Source organism: Bidens hawaiensis, unplaced genomic scaffold (assembly GCF_021521415.1).
Source record: "Bidens hawaiensis isolate Kalapana, Puna unplaced genomic scaffold, B.hawaiensis_p1.1 tig00009662_1, whole genome shotgun sequence".
NCBI lineage: Eukaryota > Viridiplantae > Streptophyta > Magnoliopsida > Asterales > Asteraceae > Bidens > Bidens hawaiensis.
In genome coordinates, this window is record NW_027491725.1 from 259,758 (window position 1) to 280,231 (window position 20,474).

Genomic DNA, 20,474 nt, shown 5'->3' on the forward strand with positions numbered 1-20,474 from the left:
TTGCTTAAGACTTGCCACTTGAGTAGCCATCAATTTAATTCGTTTTGACCTTTGTTTTTAACGATTCTTGGCCTATATATACTAGCCTCTACTTCTACAAATCTTGCACCACAACTCATTTCTCACTCAAAGCCCCTCTCTCTCAGTTGTGTTCTTGCTTTCCAATTTGTGCTAAAGAGCAAGTTTGACCAAGAAAGTTAAAACGTTCAAGTTCTTCTTTCTATTTATTTTTTTCCATCATCGGGTAAGTTATTATTTTCCCTACAACACATCCTGTGTTCATCACCATATTGTCACTTTTTGTCGATAGTCGTGGTTGTGTTTCACTACCACTTTTTCGGCTCATCTAACATTCGGTTATAAAAGTTTTATGTTAATGAAAAAAAAGAAACTAACTTTTACAAAACTAATAAAACCAAATAAAACATTTCCAACATGTCACTTCATCTTATAATTTCAAATATGTTTGACATAAACCCGACTCAAAACCGGGTTCATGTCCGACCCAAAATGAACCACTCGTTTAACTTGTTTTCTTAAATAATTTTTGGTTCGAAAACGAAACAAACGCATAAAAATTAACTAATAAATATTGTAACATATATTTTTCCTAAAACTAAAATAATTTGACTATAAATCAAGTAATTAGCCTTTTTCTCGTAACTTATAAAAAGTAGAATAAAATATATTGTTAACAAACTTTTCGTTTAATATTTATAAACCGGACATGTCGACCACCTTTTTCTTATTTTTTTTTCTCAGCCTTTTTTTTAACCTAGTTATTTATTTATCTAGGGTCGCTCATTGAACCGGACTCGGTCGGTTCACTCGCTTAAGCCTTTCTCGCTTATTTGCTCGTTTTTGCCTCCCTAACATGTGAGTTTACATATCCCCCTTTTTCATCTTTTAAATTTTTGGGGTGACATGTATACCCTATTTAAATTACTCATTTTATTTATTTATCTTTTTATAACACAATTCAATATATGTTTATGAGTGATTGTTGCATGCTCTATGATAATGCTCTATGTGCTTAATTGTTTATTTTATGTTTGGTGGTTGGTATCTCATCCTCATCTATCCTCATCTAGTATGATCATACACTTACCAAGTACTTTGATTTCGTATCAATAAGAACGGGTCCACATCTATTTAGTTGTTTACATTTTCATATGAATTGTAATACTTATCATTTACATATGAATTGTGGTTTATATATATATATCTCAACTAAAACTTATGTACTCTCACCAACATTCGTGTTGACAAACTCTAATTTTATACATGCTACAGGTACAAGAAATTTACATTGTTAAAGATCGAAGAAATTAGTTTTACCTTAGGATATTATTTAAAACCCAAGAAGTATGATGTATTGATTTGATTATTATAATTGTGTACTCGTTTTGATATTAATGAGTTAAATAATTATTGTCGCTTTAATTAGTGTCTTTTGAGCTACTGTCCAATCAATACGTTACGCCCCGACATGTTCCGCCGCCTTTGGTCGGGGTGTGACAGTAACCTCGTCACCCTTCTAAACATTTTCACCACATTGACAAGCTAGCACTCCATACTGGCCTTGAGCTTATAAACTCATTAGTTAAGAGTCCAATCTCGTATTGCTCCAAACAAAAATCCATGACGGAGGAAGATAATAATACGGAGAAGCTAATTGATGTAGGATATCTCCTTATTTTGAATATTAGATTTTTAATATCTTTTATTAATTGTTTAATCTTCAAATTTCTTAATATTTATCTTTCTAATTTAGTAAGAAAAATAGTCTTTATTATAAATTGGATGTTAGGGTTTATTGTTTAGTTTAATTTTTTATTAAGTTTTATATTAAAAGAACATTGTTCTTGGAACTCGTGGTTCAGTTTATCGATCTTTAATTAACGAAAGTGTCACGAGAACATCCACCAAAAATCGGCTAAGATGCAGCCCAAAAATACCCAAAACATCCACCAAAAATCGGGTAAGGGGCAAACGAAGATTGCCCAAAAAGAAATACTCCCGATACACGGCAATCTTGCCGGCAGGAGCCTCTTGAGCAGTCATGCCAGGGGCAGGCAACTCGGGCTCATACTCAGGGCCAAGATTGTACACCCTGACAATATCGTTGAAGTCCTCGGTTGAGATACGACAACCGACGAACTTCATAGAATTATTCTTCTTAGTCTTGGAGGTTTGGGAAGACTCGGCCATGAAAATAAAGAAGACAATAAGAAGAAATGGGAGAAGAAGAAAACGATGAGAAATGGTGCTTAAGGCGGTGTAACCTCCCCCTATTTATACTAATCGCAATTAATAAGGGACACGGGTACAAAAAGGATATTTAACACGTGGCCCGATCGGAAAGCACCACGATAATAACATGACAGAGGGTATGCACTACATTTGGGCGCGTCACTGGGATTCTCGCCCACTCGCCTGACACAGGCAGAAAGTCTGCAGGGCAGAGCAACCGTCGTCAAACTGTCACGTCCAGCAGCCGTTTCACTGAATTGCATTTAATTCACTCACCAACGCCAAACTACACGTCATCCACATAAAGGAAACAAAAACGGTAAGTGTTGGCAGAAAAGGTTACGCCAACATGGAATGATTTATTATAAATCACCCGCCAAAATAGGCGCCAACATGGATGATTAAATATAAATCACCCGCCAAAAATAAGCGCCAACATGGGATGGTTAAATATAAATCACCCGCCAAAATAGGCGCAATCGTGGAATGATTTAAGATAAATCACCCGCCAAAATAGGCGCAATCGTGGAATGATTTAAGATAAATCACCCGCCAAAAATAAGCGCCAACATGGGATGATTAAATATAAATCACCCGCCAAAAATAAGCGCCAACATGGGATGATTAAATAAAAATCACCCGCCAAAATAGGCGCAATCGTGGAATGATTTAAGATAAATCACCCGTCAAAATAGGCGCAATCATGGAATGATTTATTATAAACCACCCGCCAAAAATAAGCGCCAACATGGGATGATTAAATATAAATCACCCGCCAAAATAGGCGCAATCGTGGAATGATTTAAGATAAATCACCCGCCAAAATAGGCACAATCATGGAATGATTTATTATAAATCACCCACCAAAATAGGCGCCAACATGAGATGATTAAATATAAATCACCCGCCAAAATAGGCGCAATCGTGGAATGATTTATTATAAATCACCCGCCAAAATAGGCGCAATCATGGAATGATTTAAGAAATCACTCGCCAAAATATGTGACATCATGGAATGATTTAAAAATAAATCACCCGCCAAAATAGGCGCCATCATGGAATGATTTAAGATAAATCACCCGCCAAAGCAGGCGCCAAAATGGGATGATTTAAGATAAATCACCCGCAGAAATAGGCAACATCACGGAATGATTTAGTATAAATCACCCGCCAATGTAGACTACCAAACGGGATGACTCAACACGAATCAACCGTCAACCAACGGTTACGACTAATGAAGTCACCCGTCCAATATGTGGAAATACCCACGAAAATAAACCAAACCAACAAGGATAGAAGGTGAAAGCCAGAAGCCCATAATAAGTCCACAGCCCCCACTTCTTGAAGGAAGGGCGACTATGGACTAGGGGGACTTGTAAAGGTAGGGTATGAAACCCACCATTTGGCTAAGTATGACACTAATTGCATACACCGGGCGGAACACTAGGCGCCAGGAAGCCACTAACGCAAGGCGTAGTGCATGGCGCGAAGAGTGGAGTCCAATATAGATTTTCCTGACACCTCGGGAATAGTAATGCAAAGGTCCCACCAACATGGGACAAAAAGATGTTAACCCACATAGGGATAAACACCAAACCAATGGAGATTGGACAACACATAAAAGATGGTACAAACAGTACAATCAAATCCTTGTCAAAAGGCCATGATTCCCACCAACTTCCACCAACCACCATGACCGCACGAGTGGGGAAAATTATTGGTGGAGAACCTGACAACGTGGTTGGTCACACTTTCTCTCCTCCGGCTATAAATACCAGTAAACCTCCAAATGGTAAAGCATATATTCAATCTCACTATCACTATCAAATTATACCCTCTCGTATTATCAAATACTGATTCTCACGCCGGAGGGTGGTTACGAGAGAATCCCCCCCATTCCTCGTAACGAGCTCACGGTGTTCTATTTTGCAGGATACACTTGTCTGCGCCAAGAAGGTTTTATAACCCATCGTGTAGAATACTTAACCATTACCCTCGGACTAACGTGTTTGACCTTGAGGGGTGGATCTGTGTTTCTTCATTGGCGCCATCTGTGCATATAGCTAGAATAGTAACTCACTTCGTTCTTGGCTCAGATGAGTGGCAAGGCTACACCGAAGGAGGTTGGTCAAAAAACCAACCTAGAAGGAAACATCGAAAACCTGGACGTAGAAAATACGGACGGAGGTCTCCTTAACACCTCCACCGTTCACCCTACAATGACAGATAAAAAGCAAACAAAAGCGCGTTCAGAAACAACTTTGCCGCCAGACATCATGGCATGGCTCGAGGCTGAGCAACAAAAGTTGAGAGACAAAGTACAAGAAAAAATGACGTCCGTTGTAAAACCTAGATCACTGTTTGATACAAATTCTAGTAGCAACAAGGAAGAAGAATTTGAAGAAAACTCAACACCGGCTCGGGCGAAAACACCATTCGCCAAAACGTCTCCTGCAAAGCAGAACAGCAAAGCAGGAGAGAAATCTCAGAGGTCGAACCAAAAGGCAGACTCACGCCTAGACGACCCTGACTATGAAGAGAGCTGGAAAGGACCAGAGACCAGAAAATTAGTAAAGTACCACCCAGAAGCGGCGGTAGATTTTTCCAAACCATACCGGCCAACAACATCGGCGGGAAAATCAAAGTTCGTGGCAAGAATAGCCGAAGCTGAACTACCAGAAAATCCCAAAATCCCGCCAACGGTGGGTCAATATGATGGTATCTCAGATCCAGATGATCACTTACAAACCTTCACGGCGGCGGGGTTAGTATCAGAATGGACCATGCCGTTATGGTGCCATATCTTCACGCTAACCCTAGTAGGAGCCGCTAGAGCATGGTTCGAAAGATTACCGGATAATCAAATCACAAGCTGGGCGACACATCAGTGACCCAGCAGATATTCTGAACGTCATCAGAAAAGATAATGAAACGCTTGAAGACTTCATCACTAGATTCAACCAAGAAGGCCTGAACATAGGTGGAGTAAGCGAAGAACTTCAGCGGGCAGCCTTTCGCCAAAACGTAAAATGCGACCACCTCATACGGAACCTTACGGGTAGAGATGGCATGCCGCAGAGATGGGACGATGTTATGACCGCGGCCAAGAGATACGCGCGAATGGAAAAAAGTTTGGGAAAAGAACTGGCAAAGAACGATGCCAGGAACGACATTAATAGGGCCCGACAGGGCAAAAGAATGTCCTCCGTATGGTTAAGGTTGAACAGCGAAAGAGAGTCCACATTTGATCCATCCGGAGCAAGACAAAAAGGTCAATCAAGTACGCCCCAAACGAATGGATCCAGATGGACCCCGCTGACAAGAAGCCCAGCCCATATAATGTACAACGAAGGGATCCAATTGAAGAAGCCGACACCAGTTAAACAGGGGCCGGGCACAGACATAAAAGTTATTGGGACTTTCATGAGCAACATGGCCACACGACAAATCAGTGTATCAACTTGAAGGACGCGATCGAAGAATGTGTCAAAAATGGCAAACTGGATCACCTTGTGAGAAACATACGAGGGAAGTACAGACGCGCACCTCCAAAAGATGGCGGAAGACCAGAAAAGAAGATCAAAGACCTACACGCTAACATGATCTCGAGCAACGTTCAGAACAAGAAAAGGAGGATAGAATGGGCGCCATGGAAGGAAGAACAAGTTATCTTTCCAAGAGTCAGATGGGGGGGGGGAACAAAAGGGAACCTTTAGTAATTACATCCGTTTTTGGTAATTACAGAACGCCGCGCTTCTTTATCGACACAGGGGCAACGTCCAATATCATGTACCGCCAGTGTTTCGACCTGGTAAACGAAGGAGACAAACGCCGGTTGACAGCAGTTAACGCCCCAATCACGTGATTCAACCAGAGTATCGCATACCCGCTAGGACAGCTGACATTCCCAGTCGAGCTAAGCGATGGGCTCCACTCCCGAACAGAAGAGGTGGATTTCCTAGTAATGGAAACTTCTTACCCACAATACGATATAATCTTGGGAAGAGAAGCCATTGGTGACTTCAACGCCACCCCGTCAACAACACATGGGATAGTCGGAGTACCAACCCCGACCGGGATGGCGATGATCCACGCCAACAAAGAATGCAACATGGCGGAAAGAAAAGCGCCAAAAGTGCAAAAAACGAACAAGATCAAAGAAGCGGAAAAGTGGGTGCTCAACAAGAGATTCCCAGAGCAAAGCATAACCATTGGCCCAAACATCTCAGAAGGAGCACGCGCAGCGCTCAAAACCTTATTACTCAAAAACATCGATGTCTTCGCCTGGACGCCAGCAGATATGATGGGAGTCCCAAGAAGCAAGGCGGAACATGAGTTAAAAGTTAACCCAAATTTCGTCCTGGTCGTACAAAAGCAAAGAAAGATGGGGCCAGAACAGGCAAAAGCCTGTGATGAGCAGGTCCAGCAACTGATCGATGCAGGTATAATCAGAGTAATTCAGTACCAAACTTGGGTAGTGAACCCGGTAATGGTACCCAAGGCGAATGGCCAATGGCGCATGTGTATCGATTTCAAGGACCTGAATAAGGCGTGCCCGAAAGATTGCTACCCTTTTCCAGAAATCGACCTTAAAGTTGACGCACTGGTACCCTTTCAATTCAAGTGCTTTTTAATTGCCTACAAGGGATACCATCAAATCCACATGGCGACAAAAGACCAAGACAAAACAGCGTTCAGAACAAACAGCGGAACATATTGTTACAAAATGATGCCATTTGGCCTCAAGAATGCCGGGTCTTCGTACCAAAGGTTGATGGACAAAGAGTTTAAACATCAATTGGGAGGAATTTGGAAGTTTACATGGACGATCTCGTCATTAAAAGCAAGACAGAAGAAACCATGTTAAAAGATATAGAGGAAACCTTCAACACTTTAAGGTCAATAAGCATGAAGCTCAACCCAGGAAAATGTTCCTTCGGCATGGAAGAGGGAAAATTCCTAGGAGTAATCGTGACGAATGGTGGCTTCAAAGCCAATCCAGAAAAATTGGAAGCCGTGCGAAAAATGCCGTCGCCAAAATCAGTTAAACAAGTGCAAACACTCAATGGCCGGTTAGTTGCATTGAATAGGTTTTTGTCTAGTCACGCTGAAAAGTCATTCCCGTTCGTCTCAACCTTGAGAAATTGCCTCAAGAAGTCTCAGTTCCGATGGACGGAAGAAGCGGAAAGGCGTTCCAAGAAATCAAGTCACGCCTGGAAGTGCTGCCAACGCTCATAGCGCCCAAAGCTGGAGAACCATTAGTAGTATACTTAGCATCATCAGAAAAAACAGTCAGCGCAGTCTTAATGGTGGAAAGGAATGGCATTCAAACGCCCATTTATTACATAATCCGAACTATGGCAGATGCAGAAACAAGATACTCCACCTTGGAAAAGTTAGTCTTATCCTTGGTCCAGACAGTGCGACGTTTAAGAAGATACTTCCAAGGCTACCCAATACATGTTCTCACCAACTTTCGATTGCAAAATGTACTGAGCAAGCCAGAATTGTTTGGAAGGCTCGCTAAGTGGGCGATAGAATTGGGAGAATATGCCATTGAGTTCAAACCAAGGCCAGCAATAAAAGGCCAGGTTTTGGCTGATTTCATCGCAGAAATCCCTCAAGAAAAAGAAGAAGAATGTAAAAAAGAAATCGAAGCCCCCGTGGATCAAAAGCAAGACGAAGTCCGGAAGATGTTCACAGACGGAGCCTCCAACGACGAAGGCGCGGGAGCAGGCCTAAAAATAACCAACCCAGAAGGGCAACATTTTACGTACGCATTACGCCTAGAATTCAAAAGCACAAACAATGAGGCGAGTACGAAGCATTGTTGGCAGGGTTGAGAATCGCTAAAAAACTAGGGACCCGCCATTTAGAAGCACATGTGGATTCCATGTTAGTGGCAAACCAAATTGAAGGATCATATGCCGCGAAGGACAACAAGATGGCATCATACCTGGCGCAAGCTAAGGCGCTAATGGCAACTTTCGCCACATGCAAGGTGAAACACATCAATAGAAGCGAGAACAAACAAGCTGACGCCCTAAGCAAACTCGCATCCGTTGGATTTGAACACCTTGCAAAAGATGTCCGCATCGAAGTCCTGGCAACACCTTCAATAATGAACAGAGAAATTCTCGTCTGCTCAGAAACAGAAAACTGTTGGATGACACCAATCATCAACTACCTCGCGAGAGGTATCTTGCCAGAAAAGAAAGCAGATGCGCGAAGATCCGCCATAAAGCGTTGAATTACACAATCCAAAGAGATATCCTGTATAGGCATCATACTTGGGTCCACTTCTCAGATGCGTAGACCCGCAAGACGCAAATTATCTGCTCAGAGAAATCCATGAAGGAATATGTGGCATACACGCAGGTCCGAGAATGGTGGGGGCAAAAATCATGAACACGGGATACTATTGGCCAGGCATGCATGTTGACGCCGAGAAAGAATTGAGAAAATGCAGTGCTTGTCAACGCCATGCACCAAACACCATGCGTCCGGAAAACGCCATGATACCGGTAACAGCTTCTTGGCCATTTCAGAAATGGGCAATTGATATAACTGGACCATTTCCAGAGGCGCCAGGCCGCGTGAAATTTTTGATCGTAGCGATCGATTACTTCACAAAGTGGGTCGAAGCAAAGCCGGTGGCAACAATCAACGCAACGAGCATCAAGAAGTTTATTTGGGAGTTTATAATTTGTCGATTTGGATTACCCATGAGCTTAGTCAGTGACAACGGAACACAATTCGTTGACCAACATATCCAAAAATGGTTGAAAGAGCTCAATGTCATGCAGACATTAACTTCTGTTGCTCATCCACAAGGGAATGGCGAAGTAGAACGCGCCAACAGAACAATCGTTGGCGGAATCAAGAAAAGATTAGCAAACCACAAATCTGGATGGGTCGATCAGCTACCTCACGTACTATGGGCCATAAGAACACACAAAAACACAAGCAACGCGGAAACGCCGTTCAGCCTAACTTATGGAACCGAAGCAATGATCCCCGCCGAAGTTGGCGTCCCATCGCCAAGAATCACAATACCTAAAGACAACGACGCAGAAAGGAAGTTAGACCTAATGCTTCTTGAAGAGCGTCGAGAGTTGGCGGCAATAAGAGAACAAAATTACAAACGCCAACTACAAAAGTATTACAACGCTAAAGTGAAAATATGTGAGTTCAACATCGGAGATTACATCCTTGGCAACAACGAGGCATCAAGAGCACAACCGCAAGGCAAGCTAGCGCCATCTTGGGAAGGCCCATACCAGATCAAGGAAGTATTGGGAAAAGGCGCCTGTACTTTGATGCACCTCGATGGTTCAGCGATTCCTAGAACATGGAACGCAACACAATTACGAAGATGTTATATGTAAATCGATTCCAATTGTAAAAACAGGCCAAGGGTCAAATATGAATGGAAACGATACTCCGCATTTCACAAAACAAACCTTCTCATTTATAACCAAACATTTACAAGCGAGCGCTTACGCCCACACAAAAAAAAACAGGAGAAATACAGAAAAGAACAAAAAAGAAAAAGCCTAATCTACATCGTTGACACTCCTTCCAGAGTCAACGACCGAAATATCCTCTTGATCTCCAGCAGGAGCGGTGGAAGGACCAACCTGCGAAGGCTCAAGCAAATTCCTCAACAGCTGCACGCCATTCTCTTCCTTGGCATACTGAGCAACTTCAGAAAGAATAGGAAACGTGAGGGAATCATAGTCCGTCTCAGCAGCAGCATACTCCTTTTCCACGTCAATGGCGTGAAGGGCATAGGCCTCAAGTGGAAGGTTGTTGCGCAAATGCGCAATACCATCATAAAAACCAGCCTTATGACCAAGCTGTTGAGAAGCATTGACAAGGGCTCCAACACAGCGCGTTAAATCATCATCACTAATGATGCGTTGAGCAACCTAAACAAAGGAAAACATCATCAGAGTAAATAAAATATATATATATATAATAATAAGGGGGGAAGAGCAACGAAAAAAAGATAATACCTTGCAAATAGCATGCTTCAGCAACCAATCGCGGTCAGCAGCGATGGCAGCAAGCTCAGAGGTCAAAACCTTAATGGCCTCCTCATTAGAAGCCAGCGTATCAGCCAACTTACCAGCATCCGCCTTCCTCACCGCGGCTTCCGTCTCCAACTCTTCAATACGCTTACGAAGGTCAGCGTTTTCACTCTCGAGTCGAGCGGAAGCCTCCTTGGCAGCAACAGCGCGGCTGCGTGCGTCCGCAAGATCAGCGTTTGACTTCTTGCACACAGCCTCAAACTCCTTATGGCGGGCAGCGCGGTCGCGGGCAGACTCCGCCAGGTCTGCCTCAGCCTTAGCCAATTTCGCTTCAACATCGCTTAAATCTTGGCGATGATCAGCCGATTCTTTACCCGCTTTCCAGGCGCCGACCTCGGCGTCTTTCACCAACTGCTCCATCTCTCTCATTCGAACACCGGCATCGATTTTGTCCTCATGAAGGGCACGGTTTTCGTGCAGCAACTCCGCAAAACAAGAGAAGGCCTGGACTTGGTGAAAAAAAACATCGGAGTACAAAGTGCCTCAGGGCTGGATCTTACGAGCAATGTGCTCACCGGGAGGAACAACATACTCCAAAAACTCGGAACAGGTAGCGGGATCCTCAAAATTGGCCCCACAATTAACCTTCCAGCGGGGGCGGAAAACTTGGCTCGCCTCCATGGAGTCGCGGGGGTCCATATCCACATCCAGTAAACCCCCACTCAAACATCCGCTGAAACCGCCGCTGCTACTGCCTGGGATTTCGAAAAATTTACCCTGCACCGTCGCACCAAGGAGAAAAGGAGGCAACGGCACAGCCTCATCACCATCAAGAATTAAAGTCTTGTCCGGTGAGGACTGTCTTGATTTCAAAAAATCAGCGACAGAGAGACCCGCTGTTTCAAGACTAACCTTAGGCGATTCGTCCACAATCGCCTTCATTGGTTGCACAAACGACGCCGGCAGCGAGACAACTGGAATTGAACCAGTTGAAGCACGAACAGTCGTCACAATGGTCTCAGCCTCAGATGGGCCAACCACACCCACCATCATTGGCAAACTCAGCATCTGTACAGTTGGCCCAGCCTCCGACAAGCTGCCAACACTTGTCATCATCGGCAAACTGGCAAAAGGAGACGCCAGAGAAGATGTAACGTCACAAGTTGCAGGAGAAACAGTCGATGAAGAAATCGCCATTAAACCTGAAATAAACAAATGATTTCAGAGAAGGTCTAAGTTCAATCAAAAGAAAGAGTAGAAAAACATATACCTGACGATTTAACAAGACCACGCTTGACAAAACCGCCAAGACGAGGTTTCTTGACGGCGCGGAAGACTTCTTCATCATCTTCATTAATCACAGGGATGGGACCCAAATGGTGTGGAACAGTGAACGCCCCACCCGCTGAGGAGGAAGAGGAAGAAGATGGACCGGTAGATACGAAACTCGTATCCACAACGGTTCCAGAAGCTGCAGCTGCAGAAAACACATCAGTCGCCACCAAAATGGGAGTGGCAACCGATGTGGTTAGCGCAGACACAGCAACCACAAGCTATGAATCTGTCGGCGAGGAGAAGCCAACAGAAACCTGGGCGAAGGTGGTTGAGGAATACGCCACGCTGGCACTCACACCGACTGCTTCAAGCAATGAAACCGACAACGACACCGGAACCTCAAAGGGAACGGCAGAGACCTCGACCATCGTCATCATTATCCACGGTGTCTCTTGCGGCGGCGTCTATCGGAAACGCAACCGTCTCCCCACCACTGCGTTGTGCGCCCCTACCACTGCACTTAGGAAGCGCACACGTTAGATCGTCTACCTGAAAAGGAGAATGAAACGTTAGTAAAATAAACAAAGCAAACGGTGGAAACAGTTGAAGAACTTACCACTCTGAAGGGTAACAGAGCTAGGAGGTGGCAGCGGCCGCGAGGCAGGTGATCGCCCCATAGTAAGAGGAAACACAAAGTTTCGAGCGGTCCGAGTAAGGATCGGCTCTTCGCGGGGACCTAACTCCCTTCGCCCCAGCATCTTAACGCCCTTAGCTGCAGGTTGCAGGAGGAGCATGCGGTCATCCACCTCTGAAGAAAAACAAGTTACGATATCAAATATATATATATATATATATATATATATATATAATAACAATAATAATAAATACTAACCTTGACCGCCATTAAGAATGACCGGTACGAAAGCCGCATCATCCCAGACACGACTCATGCCGAATAACACAAACGCGCGCTCCGAATAATGACGGAGCGGAGACAGGCTAGCCTGCAAAGTGGTGAACCAGTCTGAACCGGAATAAGAAACCACTTTCGGCTCAGGAAGCTCTTTCAAATCCTTGAAAAACATGGGATGTGGCACCACACGAGCGGAGACGTAGAAGAACACACTCTTCCACTCATGCAAACTGGGTGGTGCATCCAGAGCAATGGCCTTTGCACCAGGGCGGGTGTGCAAGTTATACCATCCCTGGGCAAAACGCCACTGATAAAAAGCCGATAACCTATCAGCCGTCGGAGTAATACCGAGACAATGACAGGTATATTCGAAATGGCGAAGACGAGCCATTCCGAACGGATGAATCTGGCTAAGATGCAGCCCAAAAACACCCATAACATCCACCAAAAATCGGGTAAGGGGCAAACGAAGATTGCCCAAAAAGAAATACTCCCGATACACGGCAATCTTGCAGGCAAGAGCCTCTCGAGCAGTCCTGCCAGGGGCAGGCAACTCGGGCTCATGCTCAGGGGCAAGATTGTACACCCTGACAATATCGTTGAAGTCCTCGGCTGACATACGACAACCGACGAACTCCATAGAATTATTCTTCTTAGTTTTGGAGGTTTGGGAAGACTCAGCCATGAAAATAAAAAAGAAATGAAGAAGAAATGAGAGAAGAAGAAAACGATGAGAATGGTGCTTTAAGGCGGTGTAACCTCCCCCTATTTATACTAATCGCAATTTATAAGGGACAGGGGTACAAAAAGGATATTTAACACGTGGCCCAATCGGAAAGCACCACGATAATAACGTGACAGAGGGTATGCACTACAGCTGGGCGCGTCACTGGGATTCTCGCCCACTCGCCTGACACAGGCAGAAAGTCTGCAGGGCAGAGCAACCGTCGTCAAACTGTCACGTCCAGTAGTCGTTTCACTGAATTGCATTTAATTCACTCACCAACGCCAAACTACACGTCATCCACATAAAGGAAACAAAAACGGTAAATGTTGGCAGAAAGGTTACGCCAACATGGAATGATTTATTATAAATCACCCGCCAAAATAGGCGTCAACATGGGATGATTAAATATAAATCACCCGCCAAAAATAAGCGCCAACATGGGATGGTTAAATATAAATCACCCGCCAAAATAGGCGCAATCGTGGAATGATTTAAGATAAATCACCCGCCAAAATAGGCGCAATCGTGGAATGATTTATTATAAATCACCCGCCAAAAATAGGCGCCAACATGGGATGATTAAATATAAATCACCCGCCAAAAATAAGCGCCAACATGGGATGATTAAATACAAATCACCCGCCAAAATAGGCGCAATCGTGGAATGATTTAAGATAAATCACCCGCCAAAAAAGGCGCAATCATGGAATGATTTATTATAAACCACCCACCAAAAATAAGCGCCAACATGGGATGATTAAATATAAATCACCCGCCAAAATAGGCGCAATCGTGGAATGATTTAAGATAAATCACCCGCCAAAATAAGCGCAATCGTGGAATGATTTAAGATAAATCACCCGCCAAAATAGGCACAATCATGGAATGATTTATTATAAATCACCCGCCAAAATAGACGCCAACATGGGATGATTAAATATAAATCACCCGCCAAAATAGGCGCAATCGTGGAATGATTTATTATAAATCACCCGCCAAAATAGGCGCAATCATGGAATGATTTAAGAAATCACTCGCCAAAATAGGCGACATCATGGAATGATTTAAAAATAAGTCACCTGCCAAAATAGGCGCCATCATGGAATGATTTAAGATAAATCACCCGCCAAAGCAGGCGCCAAAATTGGATGATTTAAGATAAATCACCCGCAGAAATAGGCGACATCACGAAATGATTTAGTATAAATCACCCGCCAATGTATACTACCAAACGGGATGACTCAACACAAATTAACCGTCAACCAACGGTTACGACTAATGAAGTCACCCGTCCAGTATGTGGAAATACCCACGAAAATAAACCAAACCAACAGGGATAGAAGGTGAAAGCCAAAAGCCCATGATAAGTCCACAGCCCCCACTTCTTGAAGGAAGGGCGACTATGGACTGGGGGACTTGTAAAGGCAGGGTATGAAACCCACCATTTGGCTAAGTATGACACTAATTGCATACACCGGGCGGAACACTAGGCGCCAGGAAGCCACTAACGCAAGGCGTAGTGCATGGCGCGAATAGTGGAGTCCAATGTAGCTTTTCCTGACACCTCGGGAATGGTAATACAAATGTCCCACCAACATGGGACAAAAAGATGTTAACCCACATAGGGATAAACACCAAACCAATGGGGATTGGACAACACATAAAGGATGGTACAAACAGTACAATCAAATTCTTGTCAAAAGACCATGATGCCCACCAACTTCCACCAACCACCACGACCGCACGAGTGAGAAATATTATTAGTGGAGAACCTGACAACGTGGTTGGTCACACTCTCTCTCCTCCGGCTATAAATACCAGTAAACCTCCAAATGGTAAAGCATATATTCACTCTCACTATCACTATCAAATTATACCCTCTCGTATTATCAAATACTGATTCTCACGCCGGAGGGTGGTTACGAGAGAATCCCCCTCATTCCTCGTAACGAGCTCACGGTGTTCTATTTTACAGGATACACTTGTCTGCGCCAAGAAGGTTTTATAACCCATCGTGTAGAATACTTAACCATTACCCTCGGACTAACGTGTTAGACCTTAAGGGGTGGATATGTGTTTCTTCAAATACAAAACATTATAGAGAAACATATTACACATATCATGCCTCTTCTTTCGTAATCAAGTGTATGTGATGCATATACATTGTTACGAAGAACCACCAACAAACAATATCAACCATTGATGAAAGCACAACCAGCCATAGATCCACGTGGGTCACAGGGTAACCCATGCACTGACATACGTAGGATCTATACCTAGGATTTTGCCATTAAGTATATAAAGCTCAAGTTGGAGACCAAACGATCCTTCGCTTTTATCATAATCTCAAAAGTTTTTATCTTTTATCTTTTTTATTTCTTGATTTCTTCCCACCCATCCATCCACACGTATTCACCATCACCCCCAATTTCTCATTATTATTATTATATCAATTCAATTCAATCAGAGTATTTATTTATTCACACATTTTGTGTTTGTTCCTCCTTCATTCTTCCTTTAATTATTATTATTATCATCAACAGCTTGAATCACCAGAATCACATAGGGGGCAGTCTTGAGGAGGATGAACGTGCCCTCGGTTTATTATACCTCCTCTCAAATCCTAATTCAACCCTCAAGTTTTAATCTTTTTTGGTGGGTTTTTGATCAAGATTCGTTTTGTTTATTCAGTTTTTAATTTTTTTGATTGTTTTGCTTTCAGGGTTGTTGTTTGATTGATCCGATGGTTTCTGATTGAATCGGTAATTGATAATTGAAGTTTACTAATTGTTGTTTGATTGAATATTGATCATCGTGAGGTACGTTGGATTGTTTAATTGTGATAATCTTGATTTACATTTTTTGCTTTGTGAATGTTGAATTTTGATATTGGTTTTGGTGTTGGTGGTTGTGTAATTTGGTGTTTAGAAAATGCAATCTGATCTTGGCAAGCTGTTCATTGGTGGGATATCGTGGGACACGAATGACGAGCGTTTGAAAGAGTATTTCAGTAGCTATGGTCAGGTTTTGGAAGCTGTGATCATGAAGGATCACAGCACAGGCCGGGCTCGTGGGTTCGGGTTTATTGTTTTCTCGGACCCTGGCGTTGCTGAACGAGTTACAAAAGAGAAACACAACATCGATGGCCGAATGGTAAGTTTTTTGTTTTTCGATCTTCATTCTTAAATTTTGCATTTTGGGTATGTCTTAGGGGGCGCGTATGACGAATGGGTACTTTGAACAGGATTTGTGCTACCTTATTCATGACTCTTTGCTATATTATTTGCTACCATTATAGTTTTTTTATTATATTTTTTGTTATCTGTAGTTTACTACTATTATTTTTAGTACCTTATACATGTCTCTCTTTGCTATTATATTTGTTCCCATTATAGTTTTTCTACCATTTTGTGTTATCAATAGTATACTGCTGGTATTTTTAGTACGTTACTGCAATTTTGTTTGTTATCATTTTGTATTACAGTAGTTTACTACTATTATCGTTAGTGCCTTATTCATGTTGCTCTCTGCTATTATTATCAGTTAAGTACTGCTATAATCTTTTAGTACCTTGTTCATGTCTCTCTTCTACTTTATTTGTTGCTATTTTAGTTTTTCTACCATTTTATGGTATCAGTAGTTTACAGCTATAATTTTTAGTACCTTATTCATGTCTCAACTATTTTATCTGTTCCCATTATAGTTTTTCTAACATTTTTTGTGTTATCAGTAGTTTACTTCTATTATTGTTAGTACCTCATTCATGCGCCTTTGTTTGTCACTATTAATTTTTTTAATTAGTTAGTGCTATAATTTTTAGTACTTTTTGTATCGTTTCTGTTTTAATTTCTTGTGTCACACTTTATGTTATCTGGACACTATGCTTTATGTGTCAACAAAAAGTTTTCGGAGACGATGGTAACAACACGAGCAACCTCTCTATCCTCTAGGATAGAGGAACGGCTTGCTATGAGTGGGATTTTACTTGGTATGTTTGTTTGTTTGTTTTGCGTGATTTAGATTCAACAATGGAACCAACTTTGTTGCAGCTTGAGGCCAAAAAGGCGGTTCCTAGAGACGATCAAAGCACTATTAGTAGATCAAGTAGTAGCATTCAGGGTTCACCAAGTCAGGGCCGAACCAGGAAGATTTTTGTAGGCGGGTTAGCATCAACTGTAACCGAGAGCGATTTCAAGAGGTATTTTGAACAATTTGGAACGATTACGGACGTTGTCGTTATGTACGATCACGGTACCCAAAGGCCACGTGGGTTTGGGTTTATCACTTATGATTCAGAAGACGCGGTCGATACAGTATTGTTGAAGACGTTTCATGAGCTTAACGGTAAAATGGTTGAGGTCAAACGAGCCGTCCCGAAAGAGCTTTCACCGAGCCCGGCCCGAAGCCCACTCGGTGGGTATCCTTACGGGTTGACCCGAACCGGTAGCTTTTTTAACGGGGTTTATTCTCCGAGTGCGGTTGGGATTGGGGGCTATGGGGTTAGAATGGACGGGAGATTCAGCCCGATTTCTTCTGGTCGGGCCGGGGTCAGCCCATTTGGGTCTGGGTATGGAATGGGTTTGAACTTTGAGCCTGGGATGGGCGGGAATTACACAGGTGGTGCTGGATTTAATAGTGTTTCGGGTTACGGAAGAGGAATTGGGCCAGGGCCAGGCCCAGGCCCGTATTATGGAGGGAACTCGAATCGGTTTGCGAATCCGGTAGGTTTTGATGGGTCAAACTCAACTTCTTTTTTCAGTACCAATCCTCGTAATTTATGGGGTAATGGCGAGCTCAACTACGGGTCAAACTCAACGGGCTCGACTGGGGTAATTGGTGGGGGTATTCTGGGGAATAATGGGGTTAACTGGGGGTCTTCTCAAGGTTCAAGCAATGGTGGTTCTAGTGGTAATATTGGTTATGTTGGTGGGGATAATAATAACAATTATGAGTTAAGAGGTGCGGGTTATGGCAGAAATGCTGGTAATAGTGTGGGCCCGACATCATCGTATGATGGTTCGAGTGTAAGTTATGATGGCCCTTTTTCTGATTTCTATGGCGGTGGTGGTGGTAGCGGGTCGGTTTATGGGGTTGACCCTACTTGGCGGTCGGGAAATGGTGAGCGAGAGGTTCCTGGACCGTTTAACGGGTACGGGTTAGGTGGTGGTGCTGATATTCAAGGTAAAAGTTCTTCTGGTTATATTGGTGGTTATGGTGTTGCTAAGATGCAAGAAAGCCGAGGTATGGTTTTTGGTAAATTAATAATTTTTTCTAATATTTTAGAAGTAACTATGTGCTGGTAATGTAACCATTGTGATAGTTTAGTTGTGCTAGAATAAAAATAGGGTTAGGCCCATTAGCTTAGCGGATTAGTATTATAAGTTATATTGAGATATATATTGAGATTTAATATATAAGTTTTAGATCTTTTCGGTCTTGTCTGGCTAGTTTTGACAAAATTTGAATCGAATCACTAACTTTGGTTTGAGAAAAGACAAACCAAATCGCCTAGCTTGGTTGGGTTCGCCGAACTTGCTGGTTTTCACGTTTTGACGGCTTGGTTTTGTTTGTTTAGCGGTTTTAGACAAAAAAAATTTGCTACTTTTTAAAAGCATAAACGTGAACCGAACTAAAAATAAGGATTGTTTATGAATATAATAACAGTATGTATATGTAACTTTATATTTGTAAAATGAAAAAAAATAAATAGTAAATGTTAAAACAGTGGTTTGGTTTTCACGGCCTGGTTCCAAGTCTAGATTATAAACCATCAAACTTCAAACCAAACCGTGAACCGGGTCGTACATGTTTTAAAAGGCCGACTATCTTGGCGGTTTGGTCTGTTGCAGCGGTTTATGAACATCCCTAATATAAATAGATGTTTTATGTATAGGCGACCCAAGTTTTAGAAGTTTTTACTAAGCCTGATGTGACAACCTAGGGTTATTTTATCATTTTACTGTATTGAAGTATTTGGATGACCTATGCATACATTATCGCATTTTGTATACTTACATACTCGTTTTTGTTTGTTACGGGCATCACAGGGTAGTAGAATGCAAGAAGTTATAGCTGCAGTTTGGTTTTATGAGGTGATATGTGAAGGGTTATAAGTGTTTTTTTAATATTTATGTTTTAATGGATTGAATTTTTAACCTACATTTTTGGTCCTTTTTGAGTGAGATGTAAAATCGGTTTGCGGCGTATAGTAAAAAAAAAGAAAAATGTGTCATCTTGCATCTCTCGGGTGATACAAAAGACGATGTTTTGCTTGGGCAAGGTTTAAGGTTCGGGTTTTTTGGTTTTTCTTTTCCTTGTACTAGTGAAACTGCAAAGTTTCGTGTCGTTATGGTCGTTTCCAGGGTTTGGTTTTTTATATTTGGTTTTGCCAGCAATGAGTTTTGTTTAAACTCAGAATTGTACTAGAATTATTATTGTTGGTTTTTATTACTAGTGTTAAGAATTTGAGGGATACTCATCTTGGGTTCCCATTAATAAGTTATCTTGACCTTGTTAGTTTTTTCTTTTTTTCGTTTACATGACCGTCAGTTTAACAAACATGTCGTTTATGTTTGTTTCATTAAATCAGTAAGTATGAATATATGTTTATTTACATTCGTGAACATGATGTAATCTATTCATTAACGGTGGTTTAGTTATATACATTTAGATTTAAGACTTTGGATAATATTTTAGATTATGCGCGCTTAATTAATGATTTTGTTGTTTTTATTTTATAAGTTTTTACTGTTTAGTTTGACATGCTTTGTAATTCGATTTGAGTAAAATGTGTAATGTAGGTAGGGATTAAACCCGCAAACAACCAAGCAAAGTATGCGTTTATGATCAAGCAAAGTTAGTGAATTGTAAGTAGGTATTAGACCATAAGATGATTGTTACTAAAACCACGAACTCTAAACATAAAGCTCTATAAAACGTACCGAAAATTAAGTAAATTGTGTGTTCAACTATCAAGAAAGCCGAAAACGATGCCACTTTTTTTTGGGTAGTTTTGTCTTCTAAAAAAAGTGAAAAGTTAATGGTTCCTATAAAAAAAACTTTACAAAGCATGGTTGTAGAAAATGCCAGGCGTTAGTCGGACGGTGGCAACCCGACTAGGACTAATTCAATTCAGGATTAATCAAAATCAATCGGATCGGACTTTTTATGTATATTTTTAAATTTTCTTTAGATATATATTTATATAGTTAAGGTTATGCCTTTGATATATAAAAGGAAAATTGGATTTTAATACTCCTAACTTAATGCAATT

The 20,474-nt window shown here is 42.0% G+C and overlaps 1 protein-coding gene across 1 annotated transcript; it reads left to right on the forward strand.

The window, feature by feature from the left end:
• Positions 1-15,661: 15,661 nt before the first annotated feature.
• Positions 15,662-18,504, forward strand: LOC143533378 (heterogeneous nuclear ribonucleoprotein 1-like). Its single transcript, XM_077028191.1, has 2 exons — positions 15,662-16,354; positions 17,251-18,504. The coding sequence occupies exons 1-2, from the start codon at positions 16,133-16,135 to the stop codon at positions 18,502-18,504; spliced, it is 1,476 nt and encodes a 491-aa protein (XP_076884306.1). The 5' UTR covers positions 15,662-16,132.
• Positions 18,505-20,474: the final 1,970 nt, after the last annotated feature.